The sequence below is a fragment of the Ranitomeya imitator genome, chromosome 1, assembly GCF_032444005.1.
Source record: "Ranitomeya imitator isolate aRanImi1 chromosome 1, aRanImi1.pri, whole genome shotgun sequence".
In the NCBI taxonomy this organism is placed as follows: Eukaryota; Metazoa; Chordata; class Amphibia; order Anura; family Dendrobatidae; genus Ranitomeya; species Ranitomeya imitator.
In genome coordinates, this window is record NC_091282.1 from 131237854 (window position 1) to 131257952 (window position 20099).

At 42.6% G+C, this 20099-nt stretch overlaps 1 protein-coding gene and 1 long non-coding RNA gene across 4 annotated transcripts in view; one reads left to right on the forward strand and one right to left on the reverse strand.

Moving 5' to 3' along the window:
• The window catches only part of MSH3 (mutS homolog 3), a 289806-nt gene that overhangs the window by 207812 nt on the left and 61895 nt on the right, over positions 1-20099 (forward strand). For 2 of the 3 annotated variants that reach the window (XM_069751007.1, XM_069751017.1), the window contains exon 20: positions 2504-2661. In XM_069751007.1, coding sequence (XP_069607108.1) covers positions 2504-2661 — 158 coding nt within the window. Of the gene's footprint in view, positions 1-2503; positions 2662-8356; positions 8663-20099 lie in introns of those variants that run through there. The other variant, XM_069751025.1, reaches the window with a different exon arrangement.
• Positions 1-20099, reverse strand: part of LOC138664380 (uncharacterized) — a 314860-nt gene that overhangs the window by 143599 nt on the left and 151162 nt on the right. The window lies entirely within an intron of this gene.

The following is a 20099-nucleotide window of genomic DNA, read 5'->3' on the forward strand; positions in this document are numbered from 1 at the left end:
CATGACAACCAGAGGTCTCCTGGACACCCCTATGGTTGTCACTGCCGGATTGCTATGAGTGCTACCTGGTGGTTGGCACTCATAGCTAGTGATGAGCGAGTGTGCTCGTTGCTCGGGTGGTCTCCGAGTATTTGTAAGTACTCAGAGATTTATTTTTTTCGTCGCTGCAGCTTAATGATTTACAGAGCTAGCCAGCTTGATTACATGTGGGGATTCCCTAGCAACCAGGCAACCCCCAAATGTACTCAGCCTGGCTAGTAGCTGTAAATCATTCAGCTGAGGCGATGAAAACAATCTCTGAACACTAACAAGTACTCGGAGACCACCCGAGCAACGAGTACACTCGCTCATCACTACTCATAGCAAGTGTGTAATTCTACTACATACAGGCGATCTGATCATCACCTGTATGTAGCAGAGATGATGGGGTTATGGCAGCTTCTACTTAACTACGGAGACTATTGAAGCATGCCAAAGTAAAAAAAAAAATGTAAATATCAAAAGATTATAAAAGTTTAAATCACCCCCCTTTCGTCCCGTTCAAAATAAAACACTAAAAATAAGTGCCTGATGTTTCAATTAAAAAAAGGATTAACCTGATCGCTTAAGTGTCCCCTAAAAACGCATTTATTCAGGCTGGCCTACCGCCTCAACTCATTAACCTAACTATCCCTGTGTCACCCATTCAAAAAAAAAAAAAAAAAAAAAACTTAAACCATAATCCGGTTCCTCGCATCATGTTCTCATATGATTTATGCATCTAAATAGCCCTCTGTGTCTGCACTGTTACATATTTAGGCTGTGAGGTCGGGGTCAAACTAGTCTGTAATACGGATGAGTGCTGTGCGATAAAAAATCGCATAGCACTCGGCCCAATGTTAATCTAGGGGGCAGCTCCCATCATCCGTTTTTTTCTCTCGTCCGTATTACACTTGCGAGTGAAATCGCAGCATGCTGCGATTGTCCGCGTATCTCAGCTGAGAAACGCCAATGCAAGTCTATGGGTGCGAGAAAAAATTGCACAGCACACGGACCATCAGTGTGACTTGCGAGAAATTCTCAGGCATTGGACAGGAAAGGCTCAGCCATTATTTGCTCATTTTGCAAGTGTGTGAGAAAATCTCACCATACGGATGACATACGGATGGCACACGGATACTTTTTTGAGAAAAAAAGTATCCTGGCATTGCACACGGATGAGATACGGATCACCATATGGAGAACATTTGTGCGATTCTCAGCAGACAAAATCAGACAGATTTTTTACACATTGTGTGTGACCCGGGCCTTTAACTGGTTCATGCAGCCTTACATGGACATCCGATCCTTACACTATGGCTGGTCCGAACAACGAAAGCAATTGTTACCATCCACCTCTCGTGTTTCCCTTTTTTCCTATAGTTTGTAAGCTTGCGAGCAGGGCCCTCACTCCTCTTGGTATTGATTTTGAACTGTGATTTTTGTTATGCTTTAATGATTCTGCACAAATCCCCTCTATAATGTAAAGCGCTGTGGAATATGTTGGCGCTATATAAATAAAAATTATTATTATCGCTAAACGGCGTAGCGAGAAAAAAAATTAAAACGCCAGAATTACATTTTTTTGGTCGCTGCAACATTGCATTAAAATGCAATAATGGGCGATCAAAAGATCATATCTGCACCAAAATGGTATCAATAAAAATGTCAGCTTGGCACGCAAAAAATAAGCCCTCACGCAACCCCAGATCCCGAGAAGTGGAGACGCTATCAGAATATCAGACGGTATCAGAAAATGGTACCATTTTTATTTTGTTTTTAAGCAAAGTTTGGAATTTTTTTTCACCACTTAGATAAATAAAGAACCTATGCATGTTTGGTGTCCATGAACTCGTAATGATCTGAAGAATCATAATGGCAGGTCAGTTTTAGCATTTAGTGAACCTAGTAAGAAAGCCAAGCAAAAAACAAGTGTGGGATTGCACTTTTTTTTGCAATTTCACCGCACTTGGAATTATTTTCCCGTTTTCAAGTACACGACATGGTGTCGTTCAAAAGTACAACTCGTCCCGCAAAAAAAGCAAGCCTTCATATGGCCATTTTGACCAAAAAATAAAAAAGTTATGGCTCTGGGAAGAAAGGGAGAAAAAAATGGAAACGCAAAACGGAAATACCCCTGGTCCTTAAGGGGTTAAATCTGCAGCATGTCCATTCTTTAAGGGTTTTTGCATCAGATGTCACCCATACTAATGAGTGGGGACAAATCTGCAACTAAATGCATGTAAAAAAAATGCACCTATTTTATGCAGCTTTTTTCCTGCCAAGAGATTCAGAAATGGTTCAGGAATTTCTGCTGTAAATACTTCACATTTGCACATAACCTTTATGGAATTTTCTCATTGCATCTCCATTCTGTAATCTATGCTGGACTTTTTATATTTTAGGCATTACTGTTTAAAATGTCAGGTTTGTTTGCTTCTTATAAGTCCTGGATTAATAAGCCTGGGTCCTCACTTCTCTTTAGGCAGACAGGGAGAGGGTCATGATAATCACTGGACCCAACATGGGTGGGAAGAGCTCGTACATCAAGCAGGTCGCCCTCATCACCATCATGGCCCAAATAGGCTCTTATGTCCCTGCAGAAGAAGCCACAGTGGGAGTTGTGGATGGAGTCTTCACAAGGTAAAAGTATACTTAAAAAATACATTATGTATACTAGATCGATGTTCTGTATCTTTACACTTTACTTTAAGATTTTTTTTATTATTGAACTGTCAGAATTATTTCATTATGTATTGTCCTGTTTATGTTGAGTGAGCTCTAAGCAGATAGATGTTTCCTGACTGACACCATGTTGCTCATAACGAATTATCCCAAGGTACATTTCTAGACTAAAGTAGAAAGTGAATGCTCTTTATATGTTATGGGCAGCAAACCACATTTTTGATTATACGCTCCCTGACAGAAATTATGTCGCTTATCCATGTTATGTAAATAAAAGCTTATAACCTGTCGTTAAATTCATCCATTGGTTGTATAAATTATTCTTTTGAAAGCTGAAACCCTCCGAAATGTGGTTTAGGTTAAGAAAATAAATTGGCATCAATGCAGAAGTATTGATCAGTTAATGGACACAGAATGGTCAGATTTTGGCAAGACAAAAGTTTTGTCGCCTGCTCATATAATGCACCCAATACTAGTTTACATCCTCACCTGTGCTCAGTAAATGATCGGTTGATTAGTGTGTGTGTATAAAAACCCAGCACCCCAGACCTTCACTTGAACTGCATCTTGAGCTCTGACAACATGCCAAAAATCCACCCTGCATCCAAAGCCTGGATTATCAAGAGGCTGAAGACAATCTTTATTATCATACTGCTGAACAAAAAGTGGAATAACACGTGATCAAAAAGACGGATATAAAAAAAAATGGTACCTCCTGAAAACGTCATCTTGTCCCGCAAAAAGCGAGCCGCAATACAGCATCATCAACGAAAAAATAAAAAAGTTATAGTCCTCAGAATAAAGCGATGCAAAAATAATTATTTTTTATATATAAAATAGTTTTTATCGTATAAAAGCGCCAAAACATAAAAAAATTATATAAATGAGGCATCGCTGTAATTGTACTGACCCAAATAATAAAACTGCTTTATCAATTTTACCAAACGTAGAACGGTATAACCCCCCCACCACCACCACCAAAAGAAATTCAAGAATAGCTGGTTTTTGGTCATTCGGCCTCACAAAAATCAGAATAAAAAGCAATCAAAAAATGTCACGTACCCGAAAATGGTACCAATAAAAATGTCAGTTCATCCTGCAAAAAACAAGACCTCACATGACTCTGTGGACCAAAATATGGAAAAATTATAGCTCTCAAAATGTGGAGACGCAAAAAATATTTTTTGCAATAAAAAGTGTCTTTTAGTGTGTGACAGCTGCCAATAATAAAAATTCGCTAAAAGAACCCGTTATAAATAGTAAATCAAACTCCCCTTCATCACCCCCTTAGTTAGGGAAAAATAATAAAATAAAAAATGTATTAATTTCCATTTTCCTGTCTGGGTTAGGGTTGGGGCTAAAGTTAAGGTTTGGATTACATTTACGCTTGGGATTAGGGTTAGGGGTGTGTTGGAGTTAGGGGTGTGGTTAGGGCTAGGGGTGTGTTGGGTTAGGGGTATGGTTGGGATTAGGGTTAGGGGCGTGTTTGGGTTAGGGGCGTGGTTAGGGTTATGGCTAGGGTTGGTATTAGGGTTAGGGGTGTGTTTGGGTTAGGGTTTCAGTTAGAATTGGGGGGGTTCCACTGTTTAGGCACATCAGGGACTCTCCAAAGGCGAAATGGCATCCGATCTCAATTCCAGCCAATTCTGCGTTGAGAAAGTAAAACAGTGCTCCTTCTTTTCCGAGCTCTCTCGTGCGCCCAAACAGGGGTTTACCCCAACATATGGGGTATCAACATACTCAGGACAAATTGGACAAGAACTTTTGGGGTCCAATTTCTCTTGTTACCTTTGGGAAAAGAAAAATTGGGGGGCTAAAATATCAATTTTGTGGGAAAAAATGATTTTTTATTGTCACAGCTCTGCGTTATAAACTGTAGTGAAACACTTGGGGGTTCATAGTTCTCACAACACATGTAGATAAGTTCCTTAGGGGGGCTACTTTGCAAAATGGTGTCAATTTTGCATTGAAAAATTAAACGGCGCTCTTTCCCTTCCGAGCTCTGCCATGCACCCAAACTGTGGTTTACCCCCACATATGGGGTATCAGCGTACTCAGGACAAATTGTACAACAATTTTTGGGGTCCAATTTCTTCTGTTACCCTTGGGAAAATAAAAAATTGGGGGCTAAAATATTATTTTTTTGAAAAAGTATGATTTATTTTTATGGCTCTGCATTATAAACTTCTGTGAAGCACTTGGTGGGTCAAAGTGCTCACCAAACATCTAGATAAGTTCCTTAGGGGGGTGTACTTTCCAAAATGATGTCACTTGTGGTGGTTTCAATGTTTAGGCACATCAGGTGCTCTCCAAACCCGACATGGCATCCTATCACAATTCCAGTCAATTTTGCATTGAAAAGTCAAACGGCGCTCCTTCGCTTCCGAGCTCTGCCATGCGCCCAAACAGTGGTTTACCCCACATATGGGGTATCAGCGTACTCAGGACAAATTGTACAACAACTTTTGGGGTCCAATTTCTCCTGTTACCCTTGGTAAAATAAAACAAATTGGAGCTGAAGTAAATTTTTCGTGAAAAAAAGTTAAAGGTTCATTTTTTTTTTTAAATATTCCAAAAATTCCTGTGAAACACCTGAAGGGTTAATAAACTTCTTGAATGTGCTTTTGAGCACCTTGAGGGGTGCAGTTTTAGAATGGTGTCACACTTGGGTATTTTCTAGCATATAGACCCCTCAGTGACTTCAAATGTGATGTGGTCCCTAAACAAAATGGTGGTGTAAAAATGAGAAATTGCTGGTCAACTTTTAACCCTTTTAACTCCCTAACAAAAAAAATGTGGTTCCAAAATTGTGCTGATGTAAAGTAGACTTGTGGGAAATGTTAATTACTAAGTATTTTATGTGATATATGTCTGTGATTTAAGGGCATAACAATTCAAATTTGGAAAATTGCAACATTTTTGCCAAATTTCCGTTTTTTCACAAATTAAACGCAGGTAATATCAAAGAAATTTTACCACTATCATGAAGTTTGATATGTCACGAGAAAACAATGTCAAAGTGAAGTTGTTGAGTTGTGTGTGCCCCTCCACAGCACGGTTTTCGGAGTACATTAAATAGTGACAGAGATTTGCTAATCAGTGCTGGGGGCATGGGCATCTAGTCCTGTAGTGATAATCTCCTACTGATAAAACACTGATTGTATTGAAACAGCAAAACACAGTCCAGTTATCGAAACATCACTGTAGTCAGGGTCTCTGTCCCTACATTATGTTATCAGATGAGGGAGCTCTCAGATGAGTAAGCGCTCAGACAAGTGAGCACTCCCGTGCTTGAGGGAAACGGCCAATATGGCTCAGTCACGTGATGCGTATGTATGTTTATAGGGGCTTTAGTTACCTACATGTCACTGTTACTATTTTAGTGGTCAGATAGTTGCTGACATATTCCCTTTTAAATAATGTAGGAAAAAAAATGTCAAGACTGATGTTTCTTAGACTGCGTTTTCACATATGATATCTGACCTATTTCTGTGTCATTAGGCCAAATGTGGTCTGTGTAAATGACCATTTTATCTGATTGAAATCTGTCTCTTCTGCTAGAAAGTTGATCTCAAGTGCTTAAAAATCCGTGTGCCAAATTCAAAGATTGTAGCGTATGAACGGATATCTGAAAGACGACTGCATTATATAGAAATAGAATGTTTTAATTCAGAACAATTACAACAGATGAGAAAGACAAGAATGTTTGTAAATGGCTAACACAGACCAATTTTATGATCTGTGAGACTGGTCAGAGATTTGATTGTAAATGCAGCTTTAGTCCACTAGAATAAGATGTTCCAAATTCCTTAAGAGGGACTTTCATTAATTTGGTCCATTATTGGGCTAGTAGCAAAATCTGTAATCTTTGCCAGGTATGGGCTGAATACATTTCTGATATAATTTCTGAAAGAAATTATAGTGATTCCGGTGGGTCCTCACCAGCTAAGCCTATTTCTATTTACTTATCAAAACCTTTTATTTTAATGGTAATCTTGCAGTTTTCCCCTGGCCACTTGGGTTTTTTAGACTCTAACTTCCTGTTGTTTCAGGAAATCCACACATACAGTTGTGTGAAAAAGTGATTCCCCTTTTCCTGATTTCCTGTTCTTTTGCATGTTTGTCGCAATTAAATGTTTCAGATCACAAAACATATTTAAATATTAGTCAAAGATAACACAAGTAAACACAAAATGCAGTTTTTAAATGAAAGTCTTTGTTATTAAGGGAAAAAGAAATCCAAACCTACAGGGTCCTATGGCAAAAAGTGATTTCTGCCTAAACCTAATAACTGGTTGGGCCACACTTAACAGCAACAAGTGCAATCAAGCCTTTGCGATAACTGGCAATGAGTCTTTTACAACACTCTAGAGGAATTTTTTCCCACTCATCTTTGCAGAATTGTAGTAATTCAGCCACATTTGAGAGTTTCCAAGCATGAACCATCTTTTTAACGTCATGCCACAGCATCTCAATTGGATTAAGGTCAGGACTTTGACTAGGCCACCCCAAAGTCTTAATTTTGTTTTTCTTAGGGCATTCAGAGGTGGAATTGCTAGTGTGTTTGGGATCATTGTCCTGTTGCATTTCCCAATTTCACTTCAGCTTGAGGTCACAAACACATGGCCAGACATTCTCCTTCAGGATTTTTTTGTAGACAGCAGAATTCCTGGTTCCATTTACCACAGCAAGTCTTCCTGGTTCTGTAGCAGAAAAACAATCCCTGACTATCACATTGCCATCACCATATTTTACTGTTGATATGATGTTCCTTTTCTCAAATGCCGTGTTACTTCTACATCAGATGTAATGGCATATACACCTTCCAAAAAATTCAACTTTTGTCTCGTCAATCCACAGATTATTCTCCCTAAAGTCTTGCGGATCATCAAGATGTTTTCTGGCAAGACTGAGAAGATCCTTTGTTATTATTGCTCAGCAGTGGTTTTCATCTTGAAACTCTGCCATGCAGGCCATTTTTGCCCAGTCTCTTTCTTATGGTGGAATCATGAACACTGACCTTAACTAAGGCAAGTGAGGCCTGCAGTTCTTCGGATGTTGGTGTTGGATGCTTGTGACCTCCCAGATGAGTGGTTGCTGCGTTCTTGGGTTAAATTTGGTTAGCTGATCAGGAAGGTTCACCATTGTTCCAGGTTTTAGCCATTTGTGGATAATGGCTCTCACTGTGGTTCACTTGAGTCCCAAAGCTTGACATATGGCTTTATAACCTGTTCCAGACTGATAGATTTCTGTAACATCGCCGGGTGTCCGCCGGACCCCAATTCTCACAGTGCGCTGCCTGCTCCGACATCTCAACGCACTGCTGGCCAGGGACATTCCCGCTCCTCTCCAGCACTTCCTGTCTCCCGGCCTGCTGCAGGGTTGCGGTGTTCATGCGTGCCCCCTGGTCGGCTTAGGACTCAAGCGCGCGCGTGTCTCCTGCGCTCTTTGGAGCTTTCATGCCCTGACCCGGAAGTACCTCTCCTCCAATGGTGGTAACGTATGGGGTACTTCTTGCTGCTTCCTCTCCTGGGCCATGTCTGATTATTTTGTTAGTTTTGCTAGCACAGGCTCCTTTTTGTATTCGCCTGTACTATTCATACTATGTGCCTTGTACCCGTTTAACCCTATTTTGCCCTTGTCTCCTCCACAGTGTCTCCAGCCGTCCGTGCTCCTGCTAGGCCCCGGACTCTGCTCCTTCTCACCAGTCTCACGTTGCCCGCTCTTGGCACTCGCCCAATCTGGCCTGGAATCCTAATCCCTTGTGTTGCTATCATCTGTGCACCAGTCCCCACCAGACGCCCTTTCCTTGTCCTTCTAGTTTGCCCCTCGTAACTGCTACCTCTGTACCCTGGCCTCTACTAGTCGCCCTACTTATTTCCTCTTTGTCAGCTCCTTATGCTGCTTCCCTCTGAGACCTGTTCCCTACAAGTCACCCTCTCGGTACCGGCTGTCGTGGTATTAGTCTCCTGGGCCTGCCCTTGATGGTCCCTGTATAGGGGTAGGTCCAATAGGTTCCGCTCGCCTAGGGGAGGTGTGGTACCACGGCCCAGAGGGTCCACTCTAGGATTATCCTAGTCTATAGCATTACAATCTCAATTACTTTGTTTCTCTGTTGTTCCAGAATTTTTTTTGGATCGCAGCATGATCTCTGGCTTTTGAGTATCTTTTGGTCTACTTCACTTTGTCAGGCAGGTCCTATTTAAGGGGCTTTCTTGATTAAGTGTGGCAGTAATCAGACCTGGGTTTGACTAGGGAATTTTAACTTCACTTCCCAAAGATGTGATAAACCACAGTTAATTTATTTTTTAAGGGGGGGCAATCACAAAGGGCCCTGTAGGTTTGAATTTATTTTTCCCTTAATAATAAAGACCTTAATTTAAAAACTACATTTTGTGTTTATTTGCGTTATCTTTGTCTAGTATTTACATTTGGGTGGTGATCTGAAACCTTTAAGGGCGACAATCATGTAAAAGAATAGGAAATCAGGAAGGGGGCAAACAAAAAACTTTTTCACACAGCTGTACAATGTCGGCAATAAACAGTCCCAGACCTTTTCTTTTGTATTGAAACATCTGAGTATATGCAAAGGTCATTGAGAAGGGAGGGGGGAAAGGGGTCAGCTGTGACATCACCTATCGTGATTGATAGATGGTGTGTTGTCAGCAGTGTGTAGTGGTGCCACTTGTCATTGTAATCATGCCTCTGATGATAATGAATCTGCTGTAAAAACTCTTTGAAAAGACAGGAAGTCTAAAGGAGCCCCATTGTCCAGATTAGTAATTTTGCTTTTAAAGGGAACCTGTCACCCCCAAAATCGAAGATGAGCTAAGCCCACCGACATCAGGGGCTTATCTACAGCATTCTGACAGGTTCCATTTAAATGAAGATTGCGATATTAAGAAGAGACTATTGCCAAAACTTTTTAAAATATACATGTAACACCAAAACCTACCTTAATTTAAACAATAGGTCATTTTGTGACGATAACTTCCATTTTAACCCCTTCATGACCCAGCCTATTTTGACCTTAAAGACCTTGCCGTTTTTTGCAATTCTGACCAGTGTCCCTTTATGAGGTAATAACTCAGGAACGCTTCAACGGATCCTAGCGGTTCTGAGATTGTTTTCTCGTGACATATTGGGCTTCATGTTAGTGGTAAATTTAGGTCAATAAATTCTGCGTTTATTTGTGATAAAAACGGAAATTTGGCGAAAATTTTGAAAATTTCGCAATTTTCACATTTTGAATTTTTATTCTGTTAAACCAGAGAGATATGTGACACAAAATAGTTAATAAATAACATTTCCCACATGTTTACTTTACATCAGCACAATTTTGAAAACAAAATTTTTTTTTGTTAGGAAGTTATAAGGGTTAAAATTTGACCAGCGATTTGTCATTTTTACAACGAAATTTACAAAACCATTTTTTTTAGGGACCACCTCACATTTGAAGTCAGTTTGAGGGGTCTATATGGCTGAAAATACCCAAAAGTGACACCATTCTAAAAACTGCACCCCTCAAGGTACTCAAAACCACATTCAAGAAGTTTATTAACCCTTCAGGTGCTTCACAGCAGCAGAAGCAACATGGAAGGAAAAAATGAACATTTAACTTTTTAGTCACAAAAATTATCTTTTAGCAACAATTTTTTTATTTTCCCAATGGTAAAAGGAGAAACTGAACCACGAAAGTTGTTGTCCAATTTGTCCTGAGTACGCTGATACCTCATATGTGGGGGTAAACCACTGTTTGGGCGCACGGCAGGGCTTGGAAGGGAAGGAGCGCCATTTGACTTTTTGAATCAAAAATTGGCTCCACTCTTTAGCGGACACCATGTCACGTTTGGAGAGCCCCCGTGTGCCTAAAAATTGGAGCTCCCCCACAAGTGACCCCATTTTGGAAACTAGACGCCCCAAGGAACTTATCTAGATGCATAGTGAGCACTTTGAACCCCCAGGTGCTTCACAAATTAATCCGTAAATATGAAAAAGTACTTTTTTTTCACAAAAAAATTCTTTTAGCCTCAATTTTTTCATTTTCACATGGGCAACAGGATAAAATGGATCCTAAAATGTGTTGGGCAATTTCTCCTGAGTACACCAATACCTCACATGTGGGGGTAAACCACTGTTTGGGCACATGGTAAGGCTCGGAAGGGAAGGAGCGCCATTTGACTTTTTGAATGAAAAATTATTTCCATCGTTAGCGGACACCATGTCGCGTTTGGAGAGCTCCTGTGTGCCTAAACATTGGCGCTCCCCCACAAGTGACCCCATTTTGGAAACTAGACCCCCCAAGGAACTTATTTAGATGCCTAGTGAGCACTTTAAACCCTCAGGTGCTTCACAAATTGATCTGTAAAAATGAAAAAGTACTTTTTTTTCACACAAAAATTATTTTCGCCTCAATTTTTTCATTTTCACATGGGCAGTAGGGTAAAATGGATCATAAAATTTGTTGGGCAATTTCTCCCGAGTACGTCGATACCTCATATGTGGGGGTAAACCACTGTTTGGGCACTCGGCAGGGCTCGGAAGGGAAGGCGCGCCATTTGACTTTTTGAATTGAAAATTAGCTCCAATTGTTAGCGGACACCATGTCGCGTTTGGAGAGCCCCTGTGTGCCTAAACATTGGAGCTCCCCCACAAGTGACCCCATTTTGGAAACTAGACCCCCCAAGGAACTTATCTAGATGCATATTGAGCACTTTAAACCCCCAGGTGCTTCACAGAAGTTTATAACGCAGAGCCATGAAAATAAAAAATAATTTTTCTTTCCTCAAAAATGATTTTTTAGCCTGGAATTTCCTATTTTGCCAAGGATAATAGGAGAAATTGGACCCCAAATATTGTTGTCCTGTTTGTCCTGAGTACGCAGATACCCAATATGTGGGGGTAAACCACTGTTTGGGCGCACGGCAGGGCTCGGAAGGGATGGCACGCCATTTGGCTTTTTAAATGGAAAATTAGCTCCAATCATTAGCGGACACCATGTCACGTTTGGAGAGCCCCTGTGTGCCTAAACATTGGAGATCCCCCAGAAATGACACCATTTTGGAAACTAGACCCCCAAAGGACCTAATCTAGATGTGTGGTGAGGACTTTGAACCCCCAAGTGCTTCACAGAAGTTTATAACGCAGAGCCATGCAAAAAAAAAAAAAATTATTTTCTCAAAAATGATCTTTTAGCCTGCAATTTTTTATTTTCCCAAGGGTAACAGGAGAAATTTGACCCCAAAAGTTGTTGTCCAGTTTCTCCTGAGTACGCTGATACCCCATATGTGGGGGTAAATCACTGTTTGGGCACATGCCGGGGCTCGGAAGTGAAGTAGTGACGTTTTGAAATGCAGACTTTGATGGAATGCTCTGTGGGCGTCACGTTGCGTTTGCAGAGCCCCTGATGTGGCTTAACAGTAGAAACCCCCCACAAGTGACCCCATTTTGGAAACTAGACCCCCAAAGGAACTTATCTAGATGTGTGGTGAGCACTTTGAACCCCCAAGTGCTTCATAGAAGTTTATAATGCAGAGCCGTGAAAATAATAAATACGTTTTCTTTCCTCAAAAATAATTATTTAGCCCAGAATTTTTTATTTTCCCAAGGGTTACAGAAGAAACTGGACCCCAAAAGTTGTTGTCCAGTTTCTCCTGAGTACGCTGATACCCCATATGTGGGGGTAAACTACTGTTTGGGCACATGCCGGGGCTTGGAATTGAAGTAGTGACGTTTTGAAATGCAGACTTTGATGGAATGCTCTGCGGGCGTCACGTTGCGTTTGCAGAGCCCCTGATGTGGCTTACCAGTAGAAACCCCCCACAAGTGACCGCATTTTGGAAACTAGACCCCGAAAGGAACTTATCTAGATGTGTGGTGAGCACTTTGAACCCCCAAGCGCTTCATAGAAGTTTATAATGCAGAGCCGTGAAAATAATAAATACGTTTTCTTTCCTCAAAAATAATTATTTAGCCCAGAATTTTTTAATTTTCCCAAGGGTAACAGGAGAAATTTGACCCCAATATTTGTTGTCCAGTTTCTCCTGAGTATGGTGATACCCCATATGTGGGGGTAAACTACTGTTTGGGCACATGCCGGGGCTTGGAATTGAAGTAGTGACGTTTTGAAATGCAGACTTTGATGGAATGCTCTGCGGGCGTCACGTTGCGTTTGCAGAGCCCCTGATGTGCCTAAACAGTAGAAACCCCCCACAAGTGACCCCATTTTGGAAACTAGACCCCGAAAGGAACTTATCTAGATGTGTGGTGAGCACTTTGAACCCCCAAGTGCTTCATAGAAGTTTATAATGCAGAGCCGTGAAAATAATAAATACGTTTTCTTTCCTCAAAAATAATTATTTAGCCCAGAATTTTTTATTTTCCCAAGGGTTACAGGAGAAATTGGACCCCAAAAGTTGTTGTCCAGTTTCTCCTGAGTACGCTGATACCCCATGAGTGGGGGTAAACCACTGTTTGGGCACACGTCGGGGCTCAGAAGGGAAGTAGTGACTTTTGAAATGCAGACTTTGATGGAATGGTCTGCGGGTGTCACGTTGCGTTTGCAGAGCCCCTGGTGTGCCTAAACAGTAGAAACCCCCACAAGTGACCCCATTTTAGAAATTAGACCCCCCAAGGAACTTATCTAGATATGTGGTGAGCACTTTGAACCCCCAAGTGCTTCACAGACGTTTACAACGCAGAGCCGTGAAAATAAAAAATCATTTTTCTTTCCTCAAAAATTATGTTTTAGCAAGCATTTTTTTTTATTCACAAGGGTAACAGGAGAAACTGGACCCCAGTAATTGTTGCGCAGTTTGTCCTGAGTATGCTGGTACCCCATATGTGGGGGTAAACCACTGTTTGGGCACACGTCAGGGCTCGGAAGTGAGGGAGCACCATTTGACTTTTTGAATACGAGATTGGCTGGAATCAATGGTGGCGCCATGTTGCGTTTGGAGACCCCTGATGTGCCTAAACAGTGGTAACCCCTCAATTCTACCTCCAACACTAACCCCAACACACCCCTAACCCTAATCCCAACTGTAGCCATAACCCTAAACACAACCCTAACCGCAACACACCCCTAACCACAACCCTAACCCCAACACACCCCTAACCATAACCACAACCCTAATTCCAACCCTAACCCTAAGGCTATGTGCCCACGTTGCGGATTCGTGTGAGATATTTTCGCACCATTTTTGAAAAATCCGAAGGGTAAAAGGCACTGCTTTTTACCTGCGGATTTTCCGCGGATTTCCAGTGTTTTTTGTGCGGATTTCACCTGCGGATTCCTATTGAGGAACAGGTGTAAAACGCTGCGGAATCCGCACAAAGAATTGACATGCTGCGGAAAATACAACGCAGCGTTTCCGCGTGGTATTTTCTGCACCATGGGCACAGCGGATTTGGTTTCCATATGTTTACATGGTACTGTAAACCTGATGGAACACTGCTGCGAATCCGCAGCCAAATCCGCACCGTGTGCACATAGCCTAATTCTAAAGGTATGTGCACACGCTGCGGAAAACGCTGCGGATCCGCAGCAGTTTCCCATGAGTTTACAGTTCAATGTAAACCTACGGGAAACAAAAATCGCTGTGCCCATGCTGCGGAAAAACTGCACGGAAACGCAGCGGTTTACATTCCGCAGCATGTCACTTCTTTGTGCGGATTCCGCAGCGGTTTTACAACTGCTCCAATAGAAAATCGCAGTTGTAAAACCGCAGTGAAATGCGCAGAAAAACCGCGGTAAATCCGCCATAAATCCGCAGCGGTTTAGCACTGCGGATTTATCAAATCCGCAGCGGAAAAATCCGCAGAGGACCAGAATACGTGTGCACATACCGAAACCCTAACCCTAGCCCTAACCCTACCCCTACCCCTAACCCTAACCCTACCCCTAGCCCTAACCCTAACCCTAACCCTAACCCTAACCCTATTCTAACATTAGTGGAAAAAAAAAATTTCTTTATTTTTTTATTGTCCCTACCTATCGGGGTGACAAAGGGGGGGGGTCATTTATTATTTTTTTTATTTTGATCACTGAGATAGATTATATCTCAGTGATCAAAATGCACTTTGGAACGAATCTGCCGGCCGGCAGATTCGGCGGGCGCACTGCGCATGCGCCCGCCATTTTGGAAGATGGCGGCGCCCAGGGAGAAGACGGACGGGACCCCGGCTGGATCGGTAAGTATGATGGGGTGGGGGGGGACCACGGGGGGGGGGGGATCGGAGCGCGGGGGGGGGGAATCGGAGTGCGGGAGGGGTGGAACGGAGCACGGGGGGGCTGGAACGGAGCACGGGGGGTGGAACGGAGCACCGGGGGGGGTGATTGGAGCACGGGGGGGTGATTGGAGCACGGGGGGAGCGGACAAGAGCACGGGGGGGAGCGGAGCACTGGACGGAGGGGAGCCGGAGCAGTGTACCGGCCAGATCGGAGGGCTGGGGGGGCGATCGGAGGGGTGGGGTGGGGGCACACTAGTATTTCCAGCCATGGCCGATGATATTTCAGCATCGGCCATGGCTGGATTGTAATATTTCACCCGTTATAATGGGTGAAATATTACAAATCGCTCTGATTGGCAGTTTCACTTTCAACAGCCAATCAGAGCGATCGTAGCCACGAGGGGGTGAAGCCACCCCCCCTGGGCTAAACTACCACTCCCCCTGTCCCTGCAGATCGGGTGAAATGGGAGTTAACCCTTTCACCCGATCTGCAGGGACGCGATCTTTCCATGACGCCGCATAGGCGTCATGGGTCGGAATGGCACCGACTTTCATGACGCCTACGTGGCGTCAAAGGTCGGGAAGGGGTTAAAGCAGTCCCAATGCATGGAAATCCCTTAGAAGTGTTTTTTTCCCTTGCTTTCACTAAACTAGTAGCTATATCTCAGTTATTTTGTTGTTATAAATCCCTGTAATTCCATCATAACCAACTTATTTATTAGCACGCAATTGACTTGTGCATCTCGGAAACTGTGTTTCAGTTTCATCATATTATTGTTTTGTTATTTGGGAAGTGTTATTTTAATAGTTTGTTTGTTCTAAACCTCAATATAAAGATCAGAACTACAACTATAGTTTTTACCTAGTTCAATTTCGAAGTATCGATTTAATTGGAGTTTAGACAACAAGCTGAAAACCGGCATGCTGGAGCGTCGGGCTAATTATTTTCTTCTCTTGCGGACACATCTGTAAAGGTCATTCATTTAACTGTTAGCCTTCTTATACACTGCTGTGCAGTCAAGCCTGTGTTTATAGTGAATATTCAGGAACAATAAGAGTTTCTTGACTAATACAATGTTATAAGGTTTGTTGCCTCAAATGACCTCCATGGCAACTTTGGTGAAAGAAAAGCATTGGGAAATCATTATGCTGTTCTAAAACATATATATCGTTTTGTTTTGTTTTTAGTTATAGAAAGTATATACACTGCAGAGACATAGCATTAACATCACCTGCCTAAAACTGAGGTGGCTTCACTTGTGCCGCCAAAACCCTGATCTGTCAAGGTATTTTGACTTAGTTGAGGGGCAGAGACAGCACTTGCCCAAAGCACAGTTAGGTAAGGATGCCAGAGGAAGGCGACTGTAATGGTCACCTCCATTATTTCTATGTGTGTGATCTCTATGTAAATGTTGTGGAAGGTCGGCTCACTTACTGCTCCTCGAGGTAGACACAGGACCAACTTTGGTTAAAGTCTCAGGGTGGTCATAAATAAACCAAAATCCCAAACTGGTAACAGAAAACAGCCTTTCAGGCTCAAACGAAAGTAAACAAATTATACACTGTCTTGCCCAGTACTTCTGGGACAACACATATAGCAGCTCTCACAGGAGCCTCAGTATGGAGGCTTCCATCCTCCACACAACACAGACAGAGAAAAAAATATCTGGACATTAAACTCCCTCCAGCCACACCCTGGAGGTGGAGATATGGTGGGTAGGCATCCCACCCATCTCTGACCTACCTACCATAAAAGCCGTGCCCATATGGCGACTGGATTGCTCTCAGCACCTATCATGCTGGAGAAAACACGGATTTCACATCACGCAGGAAAGCAACCTTGGTGACACATATCTCCCCTCATGTACGGCGCATAGTGTATGTTTAATTGTATGTATGTGTGTGTGTGTATATATATATATATATATATATATATATATATATATATATATATATATATTATATACCGTATATACTCGAGTATAAGCCGACCCGAGTATAAGCCGACCCCCCTAATTTTGCCACAAAATACTGGGAAAACTTAATGACTCTAGTATAAGCCTAGGGTTGAAAATGCAGCAGCTACTGGTAAATTTCAAAAATAAAAATAGGTGCCAATAAAAGTAAAATGAATTGAAATATCAGTAGCGCGGTCTCTGCATCTCCAGGCACTGACAGCTTCTATCAGCGTTGAGCGGTCACTGTTACCACTCATTACAGTAATGAGTATGCGGCTCCACCCCTATGGGAGTGGAGTCTAGTTCATATTCATTACTGTAATGAGCGGTACCATGTGACCGCTCAACGCTGGAAGAAGTTGTCAGCGACCGGAGATGCAGGGACCTCGCCAGGAGCAGGTGAGTATGTCACAGCCCCCACTCCCCCTCCCCCGCCGACCCCCTGAGACAATGACTGGAGTATAAGCTGAGAGGGGCACTTTCAGCCTAAAAAAAAGGTGCTGAAAATCTTGGCTTATACTCGAGTATATACGGTATATACACTACTCAAAAAAATAAAGGGAACACTAAGATCCCACATCCTAGATATCACTGAATGAAATATTCCAGTTGTAAATCTTTATTCATTACATACTGGAATGTGTTGAGAAAAATAAAACCTAAAAATGTGCAATGTAAATCACAACTAATATCCCACTGAGGTCTGGAGTTGGAATGATGCTCAAAATCAAAGTGGAAAATGAAGTTACTGGCTGATCCAACTTCAGTTTAAATGCCTCAAGACAAGGAAATGATGCTCAGTAGTGTGTGTAGCCTCCACGTGCCTGTATCATCTCCCTATAACACCTGGGCATGCTCCAGATGAGGGGGCGGATGGTCTCCTGAGGGATCTCCTCCCAGACCTGGACTAAAGCATCCGCCAACTCATGGACCGTCTGTAGTGCAACGTGACGTTGGTGGATGGTACGAGACATGATGTCCCAGATGTGTTCAATCGGATTCAGGTCTGGGGAACGGGCAGGCCGGTCCATAGTTTCAATGCCTTCATATTCCAGGAACTGCTGACACACTCCAGCCACATGAGGTCTGGCATTGTCCTGCATTAGGAGGAGCCCAGGGCCAACCGCACCAGCATATGGTCTCACAAGGGGTCTGAGGATTTCATCTCGGTACCTAATGGCAGTCAGGCTACCTCTGGCGAGTAGAAGGAGGGCTGTGTGGCCCTCCAAAGAAATGCCACCCCACACCATTACTGACACACTGACAAACTGGTCATGCTGAAGGATGTTGCAGGCAGCAGATGGCTCTCCACGGCGTCTCCAGAACCTGCTTTCATTTATGAATAGCACAGGGCACCAGTGGCAAATTTACCAATCCCGGTGCTCTGTGGAAAATGCCAAGCATTCTGCATGGTGTTGGGCTGTGAGCACAGCCTCCATCTGTGGACGCCGGCACTCAGACCGTCCTCACAGAGTCAGTTTCTAACCATTTGTGCTGACACATGCACATTTGTGGCCTGCTGGAGGTCATTTTGCAGAGTTCTGGCTGTGCTCCTCCTGTTCCTCCTTGCACAAAGGCGGAGGTAGCGGTCCTGCTGCTGGGTTGTTGTCTGTTGTGAATTCCGCTCTTCGGCTCCCTCCGGTGGTTGTAAGTGGCACTTTTGTGAGTTCTGCTCTTGGGCTCCCTCCGGTGGTTTTAAGTGGTATGGCTGCTCCTTGGATTTAGCTGTCTTCAGCTGCCTCCACTGATTGTCTATTCTGCTCGGCTATTTAGCCTGGCTCTTTCCTTCAGCTGGTGCCACTTGTCAATGGTTCCTGGTTGGATTCACATCCTGCGTTGAGAAACACGTGATGTGTCTCCGCAGCTCCTCTACACACAATTTATGTATCAACTTGTTTCAATGTAACTTTGCATTACCACTTCAAAAAGTACATCTCATATCACTACTGATATAAAAGCCATATTCCTAGCAGCCATCTTCCTGTATATGAATGTAATAAAGGTGATATCCGTTTTACTGCAGTTTTTTGTTTTACCTTGCCAATCACTCAGAAGTCAGAATTGTCGACAGAACTGAAAGTATCATTCATGAAACTAATACACTATAAAAAGTATTTGTCGAGTTAAGTTAGTTATTAATTACATTCATAGTAAAGCCACTTGAGTTCTTTATAGCTGCCAAGTGTATGGCCACCGATTACAATATAAAGCAACTTGTCACTGCTAATGTGTCCTTCAACCAGGGAATTATGTACAGGAAGGATGCTGCATAGTCTCATTGTCATTCATTGGGGACAGAGTTCTGATATATCCAATACGTCTAATCATATCTCATGATTATGTGACTGAATCATAAAGCAGATCTTTCACCAGATTTCAAAATACAAACTGCATACATTATTAAATACAGTGCCTTGCAAAAGTACTCAGCTCCCTGGAACTTTTCAACCTTTTCCCACATATCATGCTTCAAACATAAAGATACCAAATGTAAATTTTTGGTGAAGAATCAACAACAAGTGGAACACAATTCTGAAGTTGAACTAAATGTAATGCTTATTTTAAATTTTTGTGGAAAATCAAAAACTGAAAAGTGGGGCGTGCAAAATTATTCGGCCCCTTTACTTTGAGTGTAGCAAACTCACTCGAGAAGTTCATTATGGATCTCTGAATGATCCAATGTTGTCCTAAATGTCTAATGATGATAAATATAATCCACCTATGTGTATTCAAGTCTCCGTATAAATGCACCTGCTCTGTGATAGTCTCAGGGTTCTGTTTGAAGCACAGAGAGCATCATGAAGACCGAGGAACACAACAGGCAGGTCCGTGATACTGTTGTGGAGAAGTTTAAAGCCGGATTTGGATACAAAATGATTTCCAAAACTTTAAACATCCCAAGGAGCACTGTGCAAGCGATCATATTGAAATGGAAGGAGTATCATACCACTGCAAATCTACCAAGACCCGGCTGTCCCTCTAAACTTTCATCTCAAGCAAGGAGAAGACTGATCAGAGATGCAGCCAAGAGGCCCATGATCACTCTGAATGAACTGCAGAGATCTACAGCTGAGGTGGGACAGTCTGTCCATAGGACAACAATCAGTCGTACACTGCACAAATCTGGCCTTTATGGAAGAGTGGCAAGAAGAAAACCATTTCTCAAAGATATCCATGAAAGGTGTCGTTTAAAGTTTCCAACAAGCC